Source organism: Euwallacea fornicatus, chromosome 25, assembly GCF_040115645.1.
Source record: "Euwallacea fornicatus isolate EFF26 chromosome 25, ASM4011564v1, whole genome shotgun sequence".
NCBI classification, from domain to species: Eukaryota; Metazoa; Arthropoda; class Insecta; order Coleoptera; family Curculionidae; genus Euwallacea; species Euwallacea fornicatus.
This window is the reverse complement of record NC_089565.1, coordinates 1,964,145-1,984,048: the sequence shown is the minus strand read 5'-3', so window position 1 is coordinate 1,984,048 and position 19,904 is coordinate 1,964,145. Positions and strand designations below refer to the sequence as shown.

At 32.8% G+C, this 19,904-nt stretch overlaps 1 protein-coding gene across 1 annotated transcript in view; it reads left to right on the top strand.

Annotated features, from left to right (window-relative positions):
* LOC136346990 (guanine nucleotide exchange factor for Rab-3A-like) overlaps positions 1-17,553 on the top strand; it is a 34,339-nt gene extending 16,786 nt beyond the window's left edge. The window contains exons 5-10 of the mRNA XM_066296589.1: positions 5,340-5,526; positions 7,802-7,956; positions 8,781-8,995; positions 9,056-9,155; positions 9,220-9,286; positions 14,426-17,553. Of these exons, the coding sequence (XP_066152686.1) occupies positions 5,340-5,526; positions 7,802-7,956; positions 8,781-8,995; positions 9,056-9,155; positions 9,220-9,286; positions 14,426-14,505 (804 nt within the window). The 3' untranslated portion in view covers positions 14,506-17,553. The remainder of the gene's footprint in view (positions 1-5,339; positions 5,527-7,801; positions 7,957-8,780; positions 8,996-9,055; positions 9,156-9,219; positions 9,287-14,425) is intronic.
* The last annotated feature ends 2,351 nt before the right edge of the window (positions 17,554-19,904 follow it).

Genomic DNA, 19,904 nt, shown 5'->3' with positions numbered 1-19,904 from the left:
AAAAAATTTCTAGAAAGATGAGAAACAGTTGAGAACGCGCTTTATGCTCACCGCCCTCGGAGTAGAGTGTCTTTTGGAATTCCAAAGGATATTTGTACATTGACTTTCTCATGAACGTTAACACACCCTACTACTGCTGGCTATTGCCCGAGACGAAGCTTGTATATCACTATAAAAGACGAGAATTTTCGATCATACATGTGAATCTGCTTTACGGCAAAGTCCGTTCTCACACAGCGAACCTGAATGGGGATATTTGGAAGAAATTCACTAGGCAACAGTGAAACACCCTCCCTACAGTCCCGACTTATCCTTAAGTGATTATCACATATTTGGCCTGTTGAAAGAGGCACTGGTAAGAAACAGATTCGATAAAGGTAGAGTCGGTGAGGGCTTCGTGCGCCATTGATTGTAAAGATGCCCTACTTCTTTCTACGATAACGGCATTAAGAAACTTGCCATACGATGGGAAGAATCTATTCTTCAATCAAGAGATTATATAGAAAAGTAACATTTACCTTTCACTTTTGGGTCTTGTTCCAACACATTTTTAAAAGATAATTCCGGTTCATATTAGAATCAGTCTCGTATCATATGTATTTGATAGAGTGTGTTGCAAATTTGTAGGCCAATCCGCTAACCACACATTCCTTGGATGAAAATATTTAGACTTTCCTTATGCTAGTATGTTCTCGGGCGCTTTTTACTCACTATACAGGGTTAAAGTTGTTTAAAAAAAATTTTTATTACCAATTTCCGTGTTTCTTGACATCCTGCCTATAATTAAGGAAAAATATTTTTAACCAGAGTGGGAAATACGTAGAGTCATGAACATGTTTTCCTACCAACTTTTTTGCGTTTGTAAATGGTGAATTTGTACATTTTTGTTTGTAAAGTTTTAATTTATCGTTTATTTGAGGAAATTTTCCAGCATTTGCCTTTCAACACGTGGTACCTATTTTTCGATTAAATCGGAAAGAACCTATCCTTCGTTTCTGCACAAAATCTACATTTCATTACTATTAAAAAATTTAGTGAGAATGTACGATGATGAGACAGGTTATCAAAGCAATAATTAATAGGGAAGAATCTTTATCACCTTTGGAAGTACTGATATGGTTTTAATGACGTGTAGTTAACATAATAAAATTAATAATAATTATTATTTTCACCATTTACAGGAGAATGCAGGTCTAATGCTAGTTTAGCGGCTAGATATTATGCAGATACATTTCCTAACCGGCGTCATCCAAAAAGAAAATTCTTTTTTAATTTAGTTGATCGTTTGCGGAAATCAAAGACATTTAAGCAATAAAAGACGAAAAAATGTGGGCGATATACGGGGTGTCCCAGAATGAGGGGGTCTAAGCTTAACCACATATTCCTTGATCGAAAATATATCAACTTATGGTGATATCCTTTGAAATTGTCTCCTGCAGGAGATACAGCCAGTCAAAGTTTTCCTTTTTTTTTTAAATTTTGAAAATAATTCGAAAACTGCTATATGGACTGCAACGAAATTTGGTTCATAGTCTTTCTGCTTCGCAGGGTACATTAGACGGGGGTTTTTGTTCCAAAACCATCAGGGGTAGCGATCAACTTCTAGGAGGTCGATTGTTAAATACACCAGAACTTTTTTATTCACTCATGGAGGTAGTTGATTTTTTTTATGAGAAATTTCCGGTCTATTATGCAACTTTTTTTAAATCTCTTATTGAATTTCGATTTGGAGCTTCAATCAGATGGATAAAATGTAATTCTTCATTTCGATTTCTGGAACTGCTGGGCAGTTGATAAGAACGCAGTCGCCAGCTCAGCTCATTCTCGACAATAACGCTCTCTATATAAAAGGAAAATGAGTACCATATGTTGAGAGGCAATATGCTGCAACGTCTCCTAAAGTAAGCGGTAAATTAAAATTTTACAAGAAAAAAAAATTAAGTTAAACGAGCTGGCCTACTAATTTGCTACGTCCTGTATATTCACAGTGGACTCATTTAAAATAATTTATTTCAACTACATCGTACACAGTGTCTATCTACTACTTCCTTGGAAGCCTACAGGTTTATTTACGACTTCAATAAAAATTTCAATTTTGGGAGTGCACGCCGGCGTGCCCATCCTAGATTTTTCCATAGCGGGACCAATGATCTTCACGCTATTATTTATATTAAATTTTTAGTAATATACGTGCCCATAAGGGATTGAATGGCGCCGTTGGCAGGTGCTAGTTAGATATCAACAATATTCAGGGCGGAATATTCGTCACATCAAGAGTCACTGAATCGAATTAACTAAGAATCTGTATTCAGTGTTAAGAATTACTACTAATTCTTCATTTTTCCAACTTGCATTTTCATAATTATTTCAAATACTTTTTATGACGTTAAAGGGTGCAAGAATGGGTATTAGGAAGGACAGATATTCATGCCAAATGGTATCGAAGCCATCAAAAGTACCTTAGAAGTGCATTTGCTATAGTTGAAAATTGTAGTGGAAAACTGCGGCTACGTTTGAGTAATAAACCTAAGGTTTAACAGTGTTTCCCTTGACCTAAATGCATTTGAAAACCTAACATGTGAAATATTAAAAATCCTTTGATTTCATATATGTAGTTACTAAATTTATGTAGCAGAATTCCTTCTAGAAATGAATGTAATGCGTAATTACTTCGAAGAAAAAATGTTTTATTGTTTTCATTACGCAGACTGAAACAATTTAACTCGAATACCTTGAATTCAAGTTTAAGTCTTCTCATATGTAACCACAGGCCGAGAAGAGCACGTTCTTCTCTCCAAGCAGAATAACGTGTGCAAAACGTCTCATGGCAAAAGTTTATCATGACCGAGTAAATCAATATTTTTAACAAGATAGTGCAATTAATTAACATTTAGTTTCTTCGTGTTATTTATTTATAATTAATGCATGTTCGTTCGTGACCTGGCATTCACTCCGCTCCCACATAGTTCAGTTTGCAGAGGGTCAAGACTTATCTAAAGTTAGCGTGAAGTTTTACAATGCAAAACAACGTTTATGTATATTCAATCGCCCATTATTTTACAGGGTGAGCATTTTTACCTTTAGAACGACCGATGGGAAGATTGATCAAAACAAGTTTGCGTTATATTTTTCTTATGAAAGCAGTGCCGGACGTCAATGAGATTCGATGAAGAATATCATACGTAATTGTTTGTTTAAAGTACAAAAATTTGAATTTCAAAGAATGTGCGCATGAGCAGAAATTAATCGTCGCTCGCAAAATGGACATTAAAGCGGCTTTCAGTTTGTTTTCTATTTAGACTGGAGAAAAAGGCTGAAAGAAATACCATTGTTTAATTAGACTTTTCCCCATTAAAACAATGATCAAGATCAAAAGATTCGTGTTTTCAGCGAGTTCGATGATGTCATTATTACGGAATGTTTAATGCCGTAATTAATTTTTTCCTTTTGTTCTAGTCGATCGTTGTTGAGTGTATGGAAATACTTTGCATTTTATACCATCCTGTAGCTTTTCACGTTCGGGAGATTCCATTAGTGAGCATTCTAAACGTGGCGAGACCGTACTGAAGAACGTCTTGTTGAAACGTGTGATATTTATCACTGGCATTTATTGAACACAAGGACACTTACGGTTTTTTAAATTTTTAAATTGGGCGTTGTAAAAGTCTTAAGTTATTTGATTTTTGATTTTCCACCGCAAACATCGTCTACTCTTCATATTCTTTTTTTGTTTTTTTTTTAATAAAAAAATTTAAAAAAAACTAGTTTTGAATAAAAAATTCTAGAAATTAATGTATTTGCATAATGTAAAAATTTTGCCAAATTCGATAAAAAGTGTTCTTAGACTTTAAATTATCCTGGATTTCATCTCGATGTCTATGGCCCAACATGGACATTTTCACCCCCGACTATACAGGATGTTTCAGAATAGTATGTCATAAATTTAAGGGGTGATTGTGTGAGTGATTTTGAGAAAAAAAGTTTATATGAACCTAGGCCCGTTTTCGTTTTCTGTCTGAAATGCAGGGAGTTCATATTTGCTACATTTTTTAATAAGTCCGGACCTGCATTAAATATTTTTATGAAAATTGATGGGCGTAAGTTAGGTGTAGAAACGTATCTTTTAAGAGAAAAACGATTTTTATTATTTTTTTAAGCAGCGGCGTAACATATTTTTCACAGGAAATAATCAGTGTCATAGCCTTGGGGGAGCCACTGCTTGCATTTGAAAATTCGTTTTTATCTTAAAAAAATACGTTTCTACACCTAACTTACGCCCACCAATTTTGATAAAAATATTCAATGCAGGTCCGGACTTATTGAAAAAAATATAGCAAATTTTAACATCCTGTATATCAGGTAGAAAGCAAAAACGGACCTGTGTCCATTCAAACTTTTTTTCCCAAAATCGCTCATAAACTCACCCGTTACGTTTATGACATACTATTATGAAACACCCTGTAGACTGATGAGACGTGACATCGAGTTAGTTAAGGAGGAAACAGCTTCGAAAGGGAAATCGAGAATCGCTGACTGGGCCAAGACCCACGAACTTTTAAATTAAGGTCCAGTGTGAGACAATTCAACCCTGATTCGGGAAGTACTGACTAACGCAGCCTGAGATAGATGTTGGGGGAATTTCGTACATAAAAGGTGCTGAGTGCTAACACTCTAATCCCAGCAAGGTTGGTGGAGAGAGGGCGTACAGGGCGATCATCGTTACGCTGGATATCCCGCCAGTTCGGGGATCAGAAACGCAGTCTCCATCCAGAATTGGAAAAAAGCGACTGCAGCGTCGTTATGGGTTTCAGACTGATAAGTCTAACATACTTCCCAAAGAAAACGTTGAAAAAGTAGTCGATATTCAGACAGAGAGGTGGTATAAGTACTTTTCTTTGACATAAAAGGACCACTCCATAGGTCAGTGATCATGACTCAAATCGGCAGGAGCATCGAGACAAATGAGGGAATGAGTTCACCAGGTAGGGTTCCCAATCACATTTCAACAGACGTGGACCACGTCTAGGAGTTAAAAAACTGCGCGGATCCTTTGCGCTGAGCACTTGGCCATCGGAAAGAATAGAGGCAGGTCGAGCACAGTGGGCGAAATGTAGACAAGCAAGGGACATCTTGAACAAATTGAACATATACAAGACATCACGGTTACTAAAGAGGCATTGATAAGGCATATGAGAGACGGAAGGGATCCTACAGGTCATTCCGGACTAAACAAGCACGAAATGATGCAAGGGTTGACGATAACTTCAAAGTGTTGGCATACGGATTTCGGAAACTACAAGAGATACGAAGTGGTATGAATAAATGTATTTTTTTTTTAGGAGGCCCATAACATGGTTAGAGAAGCGAACGAGAAACAAGCCGCTGCCGAAAAGTCTCTAAAAGAAAGTCAGATGAAAGTAGACGTATTAACTGCAGAAGTTGCCGCTCTAAAAACGTTGGTTCTCACTTCTACACCTAGCTCGCCGAACCCCCATTTGCATCCTCAGATATCCAAAGACGAAACAGGTATGTCACCAAGATGTACGGTATTTTAAATGTAATTTCCTTCCACTTTAAAACCTACATTGGAGAATTCCTAGCGAACTTACTCCATAGATAACCAAACCTGAATTGACCTAGTGAGATCATATAATATTAAAGTCTTCGGTATTCAGTCGTGGGCAGTAGAAAAAAAAAATTTCAGTTACCAAAATTTTCCATAAGTTTGTAATGATTTACATGAACTCAAGTCCTTAAAAAGGAAAAAATCCTCACGCCACAATGGCACTTTTTCCATCTTGATAGAAGCGCAGACCACATACTAGTATTAAAACATCGACGACCGAGACAACGTGTCAGAGTATGATAGTATAAGTATCACATTAGAAGTCCGGAAAATGCATTATGGGACGTGCAGGGGACTAATATAATTAAGAGCACGAAAAAATGGCATTTTCTCGAGTTCCCGCGAACAATTTTCGCGCGCATTTCGGAACGATATTTTCAGGCATTTCATTGGGAGTCTGGAAAATGGCATTTTTTCGTACACGTTGCATTTTCCCGTGACATTATTCACTATACTGTAAATGAAATTTCATTTATCAACATGTTGTTGGATAAACGTAATATATAGAGTGTCCCAAAACTCAAAATTTTCAAAAACGCCGCTACCCATAAACCATAGGTACGATTTTTCCGTCACCATCGGGCACTCTTTGTGAAAACCATTTTTGACTAACTTCGATGATAATTGCAATAAACCACAGAAAATGGACACTTGGTCAAGCACCTGAGATCACAACTCCTTTTACTACCAAATTGTGAGAATCTGACGTTTTCAGTAAAGCCTCCCTGTATCCATATTCGTGATCAGGGGGCTGTTTTTTCATGTTCCTTCCTTAATGGCGTTTTTTGTTTATCATTACTCGACTTAATTAATAACTGTGTGACGTTACCGTCGAACATTTGCGTTTTGCAATCTTTGCCCAGGTGCGGCATAATTATCATTTGCTTGGATAGAGAGGGGTTCACTCATATTTTATTTTTATTCCTACTTAAATTAACTTTCTTCTTTATTTGAATTTACCTTGAGGTCAGCAGTCTGGGATGACCTCATACAGTTTTTATTCAGGATATTTAAAAAATCGTGGCAATATTTAAGGCAATATAAGGATTTCTCGGGTCATTCAATCAAAAAAATCTCTATAAAATAGGTCCGGAAATTTATTGTTTCCAAGACACTGGGTACATTTTTTTTTAATAATAGTTTTTGAAAAATAATTCAAATACCTTTTGATCGATTTCTTTAGAAATTTGGTAGCTTTTTGAATTTTTCAAAAATCATAAAAACATAAAAAAATTCTTAGGGAATAAGTGAGTAAACTCTTGAATTATTGAAAAATTTTTTTGCGTGTTAAATGGACATGCATTGAAATATTTTTAAATTTTCATTTCGCAAAAGAGGCAAGATACAGTGAAAATTGAAGAGAAAAAAAGTTGTATTTTTTGTTGCTTCGTCTCAAAAAAGCATCAAAATCAGAGGCGTACACTCTTTTGTCAATAAATTTGGTTGAGGTGTCTTCCCCTGACGCCACTGGTCTTACTAATTTCAATCTAGTTACACCCAAATCAGCCTGGTAGTGTCAGAAACAACGCTAGATTTTTTTTAAACAGGTCAAAAGTTATATGAATTATTTTTTAAAAACCGTTATAAAAAAAAATATCACCCTGTATCTCGGAAACTATACCCCCCGGATTTATCTTTATAGGAACTTTTTTCATAAAATCGCCCGAGAACTCTCCCCTTTAAATGTTGCTGCGTCTAAACACCCTGTATAAGCACATACCTGATAATCCCGTTTTTCCCAATAGTATCGTGTGTTTTGATAGCACCTCTACTTTCACTTTTGAAGAAAGGTACAAATGTACGTATCTACTTTATGGCGATGTAATTGTGAATGGATATTTATATATACATTGAGCAGGGTGTTCTTATGGACACCCTGCTCAATTATTTTCTTTATGGTGATTTTGCCGGATTGAAATCTGTCGTTGTCTTCCTATGAAGAATGGATTTTCTTGAGTATAGTATATGAAAAGTCAGATTCATTCGGCCCAGTGATAAGGTATTCCTTACTTTCCTACCGGGTTCAGTACTATGATGTTCCCAATGTGGAAAAGGACACAGCATATCGTGCACTTTTTCATCAGTGTTTTCCGATTTATCTTTATTCGAAGCATAATTATTTACACAATAATTGGGAGAAATCTGGTTTTAATTAACAAATAAAGTAATTTTAAGGAGTGACGACAATGTTCACAAAGAAGCACAGAAGATCGCCGTCGCATTACAATTTGAAATACGGACGGGAAAACTCACCCCCCGATTCTCCAAGGAAGGAATCACCTATATCCGTGATTTCGGCTGTTGACATGGAAAATAAGGATGAACTAGAGGTGAGTTTCATTCATCTAATTACCGAACCAAGCAGCATATTGAAATATTGAAAATGAAATTTAAGCTTCAGTTCAAAACAACATACAGTTTTTAAGGCGACACGTGACTGGACAGAAAAAATTTAGTTTTTTTTTATTGATGTTTTTTGATACTTAAATGAACAGAAAAAAGTGAAATCACCTCTTGTATGCGGCGGAAAAACAAACAATGTCGTCTTTTTTAAAACTACTTTCACTGGTGTATGCGATTCAAAATCAATTGATTACTTTTTGAAAAAAAAACAGTTGTAAATTTCGTAAACAATGAAAAAAACTTGTTTGTTGATAGGAAATGAATTCGTTTGCAATTTTGCGCTCGCAAAGAGTCTCTGGTTGTATTTATTTTTAATTTTTCATCTCTTTATATTTATTTTTTACTTTTTTAAGCAAAGACTGTTTACGTACTATTTAACTGAGCTTGCAATGCATTTTTTACGATTTTTTTACGAATTATTTATAACCGTTTTTCTCCAAAACTAATAGATAGATTTTCGATCGCATTATATCATTGAAGGTAGCTTTAAAAGACCTTAAATAAAAGGTGTCACGTGACCTCTCGCGCCATTTAAAATTGGTGATAGGGCTACTGTGGCTCGCCTAAGGGTGAAGTTTGGGGATTCAACTTCACTTAAAGATTAATTTCTCTCAAAAATTGTTTTGAAGTTTTTTGGGAATTTTTCGAAAAGGCTTTTTTTCCGAGATTAAAAGGAAAGTCGAGTTTTCGTTGGACGACCCTGTAAAACGTAGCGCCATCAATTTTCACGCATATTTCTTTTTATCTCCAGATGGACCCAGTCTTCCACAAAGAATTCCTAGCGTGGCGTAAAGATCCCATATTGGAAAAATCGAATTCTTTCCTTCAAAGAATTTACCAAGAAGACATCGATGTCTGTCTAAATTTTAGTAATACTGAACTATTGCAGAAAGTGGTACAAGCCGTGGAGAACGGCACAGTTCTGATCGAGTCCATTGGAGATCGTACGAAAACTGTGTTTCCCAAGTGAGTAATTCTGTAAGCAGTATCGATTTCATATGTAGAAACTCGATTTCTTTCTTACAGGACCTGTGCCCTCCTGCAAGTTCCACGACTGTGTTTCTATCGCATGAGCGTGGGAGAAACAGATACATGGTACAGCATATCTCAGATTTGTAGAAATAGAGTGAGTACTAATTTATCCATTTAAGCATTATTGAGCATGTTAAGAAATTACTATTTCGTTTCAGATAATTGCCGTCTGTGATTTCTTAAACTATTTAAAATACATACAAAGAGGATTAGTTAAAAGCTCTGGTAAGTGTTAACTTGGTCAATCAACAAAAATAATGCTAATTGATATCCCAAGTTTAAAGATATAATCCTACCTATAATCTAAAAACCAAAACAGATACTTAATAGCATTTTGCTATTATTTCAAAATTGAAATAGAAAATGTGGAAAATGTTACCCATCTACACCATTTTTAATTTGGAAAAAAAGTCCCACATAAGCTGGTTCCAAATATCTTACATATTTTTCTGAAATTCTACATATTTAATTTTTTTTTTGCGAAAGGGAGTTTATATTTCTCATAATTGCATCATAGAATAGAACACAAAACACTGATTTTACCAACTTCAGTTATATTTATTATTCCCAGGTAATACCATAAAGGTTTTACATGAAAATCTGTTGAAAAAGTTCATGGATATACAGGCTGTTAAGGAAATAACTTTCGAAAATTTAACCAACTATATATACATATATAGAAAACATAATTTTCAACAAAAAAGTTTCTTACAACGGGTGTCCTCAATCTAACCAGTTCCCGGGAAAACAAATCGGAAATTATGTTATTCTTCTGGAAATTGTCAACGTCGCGTTCTACCTCTAGAATCGTGTGTTTGTTTATTTTTTTCTTTCTTTTTTGTGTCTTCTTTTTTCTTCTTTTGTTTATTTTTTTCTTTCATTTTCTGTCTTTTTTTCTTATTTTGTTTGTTTAGTATGTTTTTCCTTCTTTTTTGTGTCTTTTCTTGTTTTTATTATTTTCCTTCTTTAGTATGTTTTTTCCTTCTTTTTTGTGTCTTTTCTTTTTTTTCTTATTTTCCTTCTTTAGTATTTTTTTCCTTCTTTTTTGTGTCTTTTCTTTTTTTTCTTATTTTCCTTCTTTAGTATTGTTTTTCCTTCTTTGTTGTGTCTTTTCATTTTTTTTATTATTTTCCTTCTTTAGTATGTTTTTTCCTTCTTTTTTGTGTCTTTTCTTTTTTTTCTTATTTTCCTTCTTTAGTATGTTTTTCCTTCTTTTTTTGTGTCTTTTCTTTTTTTTCTTATTTTCCTTCTTTAGTATGTTTTTTCCTTCTTTGTTGTGTCTTTTCTTTTTTTTATTATTTTCCTTCTTTAGTATGTTTTTTCCTTCTTTTTTGTGTCTTTTCTTGTTTTTATTATTTTCCTTCTTTAGTATGTTTTTCCTTCTTTTTTGTGTCTTCTTTTTTTTCTTATTTTCCTTCTTTAGTATGTTTTTCCTTCTTTGTTGTGTCTTTTCTTTTTTTTATTATTTTCCTTCTTTAGTATGTTTTTTCCTTCTTTTTTGTGTCTTTTCTTGTTTTTATTATTTTCCTTCTTTAGTATGTTTTTTCCTTCTTTTTTGTGTCTTTTCTTGTTTTTATTATTTTCCTTCTTTAGTATGTTTTTCCTTCTTTTTTGTGTCTTTTCTTTTTTTTCTTATTTTCCTTCTTTAGTATTTTTTTTCCTTCTTTTTTGTGTCTTTTCTTTTTTTTATTATTTTCCTTCTTTAGTATGTTTTTCCTTCTTTTTTGTGTCTTTTCTTTTTTTTCTTATTTTCCTTCTTTAGTATTTTTTTTCCTTCTTTTTTGTGTCTTTTCTTTTTTTTATTATTTTCCTTCTTTAGTATTTTTTTTCCTTCTTTTTTGTGTCTTTTCTTTTTTTTCTTATTTTCCTTCTTTAGTATGTTTTTTCCTTCTTTTTTGTGTCTTTTCTTGTTTTTATTATTTTCCTTCTTTAGTATGTTTTTCCTTCTTTTTTGTGTCTTTTCTTTTTTTTCTTATTTTCCTTCTTTAGTATTGTTTTTCCTTCTTTGTTGTGTCTTTTCATTTTTTTTATTATTTTCCTTCTTTAGTATGTTTTTTCCTTCTTTTTTGTGTCTTTTCTTTTTTTTCTTATTTTCCTTCTTTAGTATGTTTTTCCTTCTTTTTTTGTGTCTTTTCTTTTTTTTCTTATTTTCCTTCTTTAGTATGTTTTTTCCTTCTTTGTTGTGTCTTTTCTTTTTTTTATTATTTTCCTTCTTTAGTATGTTTTTTCCTTCTTTTTTGTGTCTTTTCTTGTTTTTATTATTTTCCTTCTTTAGTATGTTTTTTCCTTCTTTGTTGTGTCTTTTCTTGTTTTTCTTATTTTCCTTCTTTAGTATGTTTTTCCTTCTTTTTTGTGTCTTTTCTTGTTTTTATTATTTTCCTTCTTTAGTATGTTTTTTCCTTCTTTTTTGTGTCTTTTCTTGTTTTTATTATTTTCCTTCTTTAGTATGTTTTTCCTTCTTTTTTGTGTCTTCTTTTTTTTCTTATTTTCCTTCTTTAGTATGTTTTTCCTTCTTTTTTGTGTCTTTTCTTGTTTTTATTATTTTCCTTCTTTAGTATGTTTTTCCTTCTTTTTTGTGTCTTTTCTTTTTTTTCTTATTTTCCTTCTTTAGTATGTTTTTTCCTTCTTTTTTGTGTCTTTTCTTTTTTTTCTTATTTTCCTTCTTTAGTATGTTTTTCCTTCTTTTTTTGTGTCTTTTCTTTTTTTTCTTATTTTCCTTCTTTAGTATGTTTTTTCCTTCTTTGTTGTGTCTTTTCTTTTTTTTATTATTTTCCTTCTTTAGTATGTTTTTTCCTTCTTTTTTGTGTCTTTTCTTGTTTTTATTATTTTCCTTCTTTAGTATGTTTTTCCTTCTTTTTTGTGTCTTTTCTTGTTTTTATTATTTTCCTTCTTTAGTATGTTTTTCCTTCTTTTTTGTGTCTTTTCTTTTTTTTCTTATTTTCCTTCTTTAGTATGTTTTTCCTTCTTTTTTGTGTCTTTTCTTGTTTTTATTATTTTCCTTCTTTAGTATGTTTTTCCTTCTTTTTTGTGTCTTTTCTTGTTTTTCTTATTTTCCTTCTTTAGTATGTTTTTCCTTCTTTTTTGTGTCTTTTCTTGTTTTTCTTATTTTCCTTCTTTAGTATGTTTTTCCTTCTTTTTTGTGTCTTTTCTTGTTTTTATTATTTTCCTTCTTTAGTATGTTTTTTCCTTCTTTTTTGTGTCTTTTCTTGTTTTTATTATTTTCCTTCTTTAGTATGTTTTTCCTTCTTTTTTGTGTCTTCTTTTTTTTCTTATTTTCCTTCTTTAGTATGTTTTTCCTTCTTTTTTGTGTCTTTTCTTGTTTTTATTATTTTCCTTCTTTAGTATGTTTTTCCTTCTTTTTTGTGTCTTTTCTTGTTTTTATTATTTTCCTTCTTTAGTATGTTTTTTCCTTCTTTTTTGTGTCTTTTCTTTTTTTTCTTATTTTCCTTCTTTAGTATGTTTTTTCCTTCTTTTTTGTGTCTTTTCTTTTTTTTCTTATTTTCCTTCTTTAGTATGTTTTTCCTTCTTTTTTTGTGTCTTTTCTTTTTTTTCTTATTTTCCTTCTTTAGTATGTTTTTTCCTTCTTTGTTGTGTCTTTTCTTGTTTTTATTATTTTCCTTCTTTAGTATGTTTTTTCCTTCTTTTTTGTGTCTTTTCTTGTTTTTATTATTTTCCTTCTTTAGTATGTTTTTCCTTCTTTTTTGTGTCTTTTCTTGTTTTTATTATTTTCCTTCTTTAGTATGTTTTTCCTTCTTTTTTGTGTCTTTTCTTTTTTTTCTTATTTTCCTTCTTTAGTATGTTTTTCCTTCTTTTTTGTGTCTTTTCTTGTTTTTATTATTTTCCTTCTTTAGTATGTTTTTCCTTCTTTTTTGTGTCTTTTCTTTTTTTTATTATTTTCCTTCTTTAGTATGTTTTTTCCTTCTTTTTTGTGTCTTTTCTTGTTTTTATTATTTTCCTTCTTTAGTATGTTTTTCCTTCTTTTTTGTGTCTTTTCTTGTTTTTCTTATTTTCCTTCTTTAGTATGTTTTTCCTTCTTTTTTGTGTCTTTTCTTTTTTTTATTATTTTCCTTCTTTAGTATGTTTTTTCCTTCTTTGTTGTGTCTTTTCTTGTTTTTATTATTTTCCTTCTTTAGTATGTTTTTTCCTTCTTTTTTGTGTCTTTTCTTGTTTTTATTATTTTCCTTCTTTAGTATGTTTTTTCCTTCTTTTTTGTGTCTTTTCTTTTTTTTCTTATTTTCCTTCTTTAGTATTTTTTTCCTTCTTTTTTGTGTCTTTTCTTTTTTTTCTTATTTTCCTTCTTTAGTATTTTTTTTCCTTCTTTTTTGTGTCTTTTCTTTTTTTTATTATTTTCCTTCTTTAGTATTTTTTTTCCTTCTTTTTTGTGTCTTTTCTTTTTTTTTCTTCTTTTCTTTATTTACTTTTTTTCTTTCTTTTATTTTTTCTTCGTCTTTTTTTCCATTTTTCATATAGTGGTGCAATTTATTGCAATATAACTTTCCATATAAAAAGTAAAAATCACCGAAAGAATAGTTTAATTAATTATATATGTCGACGCATTTTGTAGAGCCTCCTCATAAATCAAAATCATATCGTAATACTCACGTAGAGAATACGTTTTTGTTTATCTTATATCGAAGTTAATTCACGAAGTATTAAATTAAAGGTCAATGAATGCACTGATAAATTTGGGTCCTTCAGAAATGGAAAGCAATTATCAGAATAAATTCCTATAGTCGTTAAAGTAGCATTGTCGACTTACATTTCAATAAAATCTGAGCTATTAATTCGGTTTTAAGTTGCTTCTGGCAATGTCATTGCTAATTCATTTAAGGTTTTTTTGCTATACGTGAAACAATCAAAACTTGTCAAACACGTTTTGACACATTTATTCAAATTTTATCGTTTGATCTAGTTTTTCAGTTGCCAACTTTAACCCTTTTTCTAATTAAAACTATCAAGTTTTCGACCCCAGTTGTAAGAAACTTTTTGGTTAAAATGATGTTCTCTATAGTTAGTTAAATTTACGAAAGTTATTTCCCTAACACCCTGTACAATAGGTATGCTAAACACCCCTTGTGACCATGCCACTTTTATCAAAAAAGGCCTTATGTAGAGAGGAATTAAATTTTACAACCTGTTCCCTGTCAAACTGATAACGCATCCAAACAATTTATCAGGATTTTTCTTCTTGAAAAAATTTTATATTAATTTAAATTTTACTATTCAAGCCACTTAACGTATCTATGTATATTTCACTAGTATTGTATTAGTAAATTTATGATACTACTGTGTAACTTTGTGCTCCCGTGAGCGATAAACAATTAATTTTGAACTCATTTATTTACATTTCATCATTTGTTTCAGCTCACGATGTCTATTGGGAGATAATAAGACTACGGAAGAATATGTCTCTAGCTAGATTAGGACTCGAATTTTCGAATTAATGTTTTATAATATATTTTTGTATAATATGTATATCCGCCAACAAGTCTTTTTTCTTTGACTTAGACTAACTCCAAGTTCAAGTTGAATTTCGAAGCAAACGATCTAAATGATTACTTTTTACCACACTAAACGTACATGTGGCACGTGTCCTCGTCAAAAATCTTTAAAGAAAATGTCAATATATATATATACCTATATATATGAGATACGCGCTATCGACATGCGCATGCGGTATAACTTTGTACCGCACTGGTGCGTGTAAAGATTTTATCGCACGCTATTATTTAGTTCTCCCTCCAGCAAAGAAAGAGGAAGTTATAATACTTAATACGTGCGAAAGTATCTCTATCGCATTCGATTGTTGATTGAACTACATATTGCGTCGTTCGTTCATGAATAATTGCCGTTTCCTAAAGTGTCGCTTTTCACATTTTTGTTAGGTGATTAACATTCGTATCGATATCAGTTTTAATCAGCACTCGAGAGCATGTAATTTTCGAATTTACACACAAAGCCATGGCTGGTCGAGTTTTGCCAGTGATGCAGGAATATTTTATAGTTGCTTATAAGCCCTCATTGTAATTGGTAAAATAAGCCTTGGTGTCTGCTTTCAGTTAATTGAATTTAAGCTGAAATCGTGCCTATTATATCCCACCGCATGCAGGAATTTCAGTACACAGAGATGTTTACTGTATTTACTTGCTAATTTATTGCTTAAAAAATAAATTGAAAGAAGGTTGTGCATATGTCTTCGGAAATAATAACAAAAATCTAGGCTATATGCTCAATTATTTTTTAAATGAATTTAGATTCTTTTAACCCGGCGTTACATAGGTGAAATTTTTTTCCAGCAGTACATATGTAAGGTTTGCCTCGTCGAACCACATTGTTATCAATTTTTTGTAAGTCGTGTATGTATGTTTTTCGTCTTTTCGTCATTTTATAGTTCCGTGCGACCATCTATTCACAATTTGAACTCAAAAATAAGAGCTAAAAGATCTTCATTAAAAAAAAAACAAATAATAAACTAAACATGTACAATTTTCCACATCCAAAAAAAGCCATAACAAATAAAATAAATATCATATCTCTGTGGACACAATGGTGAACTACAATTCAACAGTAAGGGAACACAAAGAGATTTGCAACATTAACAACAATAACAAAAAAAATAATTCATTGTCTGAATTTATGCCTTTTTGGCAAGTCATTATAGCATGCCCCGGGCACAATGATGATTTTTAATGGATACATAAATATTAAGTCTTGTGATCCCGGGTTCCAGGACATAGTGAGCACTTTCCAGGAACCTTTTGAAATCATAGCAGACACCATTTCAAGATTTTTTTATATTTTAAAATTTTGGCGAATATTTCATCCTATTCATGGATTATTCTTTCCTTCAGTGATGGAGTGCCCGAACAGTTCTAAGCTCAACATTTTGATAAACAATCTTCTGGCAAGTTTATAATCCTGTTCGTTTTCTCTTTATATTACCTGAGCACTTATGGCAGTTGTGTCAAAGAGAGAAAACACGATCGTAAGGGGCAATTTTCGTGAATTCCTTGACACGTTGTAACATGCCAAGAATTCATTCACTACATCCACTCAACGCTTAGCAAAATTGTAAAAATTTATGATTTCGGGAAACTCCTCCTCCCCAGCTGTCTTATCAATTGCTGCATGATGGTGCAAGTGGACACGAACAGAACATTTTTATTTTCTTTTGGAACATACATATGACAAAAGACTTATATCTCTTTGGAAGTCTAATAAAGATGTCTTTGGTTCACCGTTTCTGAGAGATAGGAATTGTAGTGGAATGTATCGTTTATTTCCCTTCAGCGTACCTCTTAAGGTTTATATTCTTTCAGTAATTTTATCATCCACTTATGGTTCTTGTACCAGTTGTCAAAAGTTCCATTTCGTTTTGAAGCTTTGTACAATATGGATTTCAGAGTTACTAAGCTGGCAAGGCCCTTCTGGATGTTTTCCTGGATAGATGTCCACATTTAAAACGTAGTTCAAACAGACATCAGTTAAGGCGAGCACTTTGATGCCATATTTGGTAGGCTCGTTAAGAATGTACTGCTTAAAAGCTAATTTTTTTCGGAAAGATTCCAACTTCTCATCAATCATCACATGTTGTGAAGATGTGTAGGACTCTTGGCACTTTTCGATAAACTTTTCCAGAATTCCTTGTGTAGCAGCGAGTTTGTAGACCGCTAATTTATATTTACGATTTTCGATGTTATCGAACCAAAGACAGATTATCAAGAATTGAAAACGATTTATCGACATCAGTATCGTATAGTATTGCGGAATACATCGACTCCAGTTCCATTCTTTTGCCAAAAGTCTCTCAAATTCTGATGATTGCAATGGTGTATTCTAGTATTCTATTGAAATATTCTACTCGAACTCGGTGTTGTGCTCGCTTTCAGAGATATGATTATTGTCGTCTTCGCTTCCTAATTCTATTAAGTATTCATCACTTTGAACTTCAGCCCATAAAGCTCGGAGCTTTTTCTGTTTCTCTTCGTACATGTTATTTTAGCTAAAAAACATGTTAAAAATAAATTCCCTGGATTGAAAAAAATCTAAAATAACAACTTACTTAATATGCCAAAATCACAGGCGTCAGCACATAGGTGGGGTGTGTCACAACCCAAAGCTTTTAAATTACATATACTTTACCTCATTGTCTACAAAGTGCTAAGGTAACGTCTGAATTCGATGGCTTGCACCTATTTGGGAATCTATTACGCCGGACATGCGCATATGTTTACGTTTGGTTTATTTTCAAAGCAATATTGGGCGGCAGGGATTTTTTAAACCCTATGTATGTAACGCCGGGTTAAGTAATGTAATATTTTATTGTGCCAAACTATTCTCTGTGGATATTTGTTAACTTTTTTTATTTTGAATATATGATCTGACTTGTTATCTGATACCAAAGATATAGTTTAAGTTTCAGTTATAGTTAGTTCATTTTTAAGAAAATAAAATAGTAGGTGTATATTTTTCAAATAAAATCGTATTTAAGACAGTGTTTTCTTACTAGCATTATGAACAACATGAAACCCCTGATTTTATTATCAATCCAGCTCATCATCGAAAGTGTCGGCATACAATGAAATGTAGATTTTTTTTTCCTGTATAAAAAATGGAGAACGTGGTAAGAAATTCAAAAAATTGTACATTTTAATACTAATGCTCTAAATTTCTAATTTGATTCTTCCACTCTGATAGTCAAAAAAATAACATATTCCTAACAAAATTTTATATGAAGTTGGAAGAGCATATATATACATACTATAAACCACCCCGCACATCAAATAAGTTGTTGTGTATTTGGCTTCGAGACGTTGGGAAGTGAAACTTATTGAAAACGTAAAACTTTAGTATAACGTTTTATTTATTTGATTCGTGCAATCTAAAAATCTAATACTTTTCAATGCTACATATTAAAAGAACTAATGAAGTATTTCCTGCGAAAAAATCCTTGCTAGGCTGAATTTTATAGCGAGAGAAAACAGATATCTACTAGGTGCGCAACTAAGTTCCCAGGTTGCCGCGACGATAAAACCACGCGTCTTTGGACCGAAATCATTCATCCAACCAATTTTACATTTCTTCGAAAATGACCAAGTGTAGCCCTGCCAAACCACGTACCTTCAACCGGAAAGGACCAGGTCTGGCGAACGCGGCGGGTGCAGCAGCAGATCCCATTTCAGCATTTTGATGATGTCCTGGACGATGGAAATGCGATACCATGGAGCGTTCATTTACTCGTTAGTGTCTCGTGTTCTATTTTGGCCGCTTTTCGAGCAATTGATAAGTTTTTGTCGGTAGCGATACCCATTGACAGTTTTGCCTCGTTTGAGCAGCTCACAGTACACGATTCCTTTCTGGTCCGACCAAACGCAGAGCATTGTCTTCTTTCCGAAGCGGCTCTCCAGCTGTCTCTCAGTCAACTCATGCGGCATCCATTTTCCCTCCTTTGGAATTTTTCCCATAGCATGTAAACGTCTGCAAATACCTCGGCGAGTCACGTTTAATGTCTCCGCAAGTTGATCTTGCGTACGCGCATCATCCTCATCCAATAACGCTTGCAGATTGGCGACTTCAATTATTTTTGATCTTCCAGAGCGGTTCTTGTCCTCAATGTTAAAACCGCCACATTTGAAGCGTTTAAACCAACCTTCGCAGGTGGTTTTCGATGGAGTATATTCGGTGTAGGTCTCCTCAAGCAAATGACGTGCATCGCTGTAGTTGTTTTTTTTTAATTAAAGCAGAAAAGTAAAACTTTCCGTAGATGCTTTTTATTCGGCTCGAAACTCGACGTTTTCGTTCTTAGACAAGATACATTTGCGTCGAGATATGTGTTGACGTTGCAACCGGTTACTCTTAAGAACTCCTCAAGCTTTAAACAAATTACAGTTTCCGCCATGTATGTCGACTACACGTGTCGTTAGCGCCATCCATGTGTAAAATCCGGAAACTTAGTTGCGCACCTAGTATACATGGTGTTTTTTTTGTATGTCCCGTAGCTTTAAGATACAATTCGTTACGGCATTTAAAGAGAAAAACTTCTTATAAACCTATGGATAGAAAGACTTAGATTTCGAGATACAGGGTGTTGAATATTTAAAAATATATGTTTATTATAATTTCAAACGAATTTGAAACAGTCAATGCCAGACTCTTAAAGTTTTACAGTTATTGTACGTTAGTAAAAAAATTGGATTTTTTTTCTAAAGTCAACTTTTATCTATCGCCAGTGGTGTAGTTAGACGTGAGTCAGTCGATGCACCTGAGTTATTTCAGCGTTGATAAAATCGTTCATTGTCAAATTATATTATCCAATCCACAGCTTTATTTACAACTTATAATTAGCAAAATGCTAACAATCTTGGGGCCGAACAAGTAACTAAGACAACAACAACAAAAATGCATTCAATACTTATCTCTCACTTTCGTCGTAGCTGAATTAAATAAATTAGTTTTTCTTTTAAGAATAGATTATTATTAGGTAAAAAAATCAAGAGTTCTATTTTTTGTTGTAAAATGTTTAAGAGTTCGTAAATAATAAAAACGTTAAAACATCCATTGGCGTTCTTTTTTTTTTCTTTAAGTACCACAGGAAATTGAGCCCCGATTTTACGGGCTGTACTTCGGAAACGCCTTATGTATGAATACATGGCATCCCTTTCTTATGTAAATTCATCAGTAGTATACAAAAAACATCTTCGTCGGTGCACGAGTTTATAGTCTAGACTAGAGATAATAATTTAAAACCACTTGTGCGTCCTACAATTGATTTATCGGTTGTGCTATAAGTTTACGCCATAATTTTATTTGTCGAATTTGAAGAGATCGAGATTTGAATCTCTAT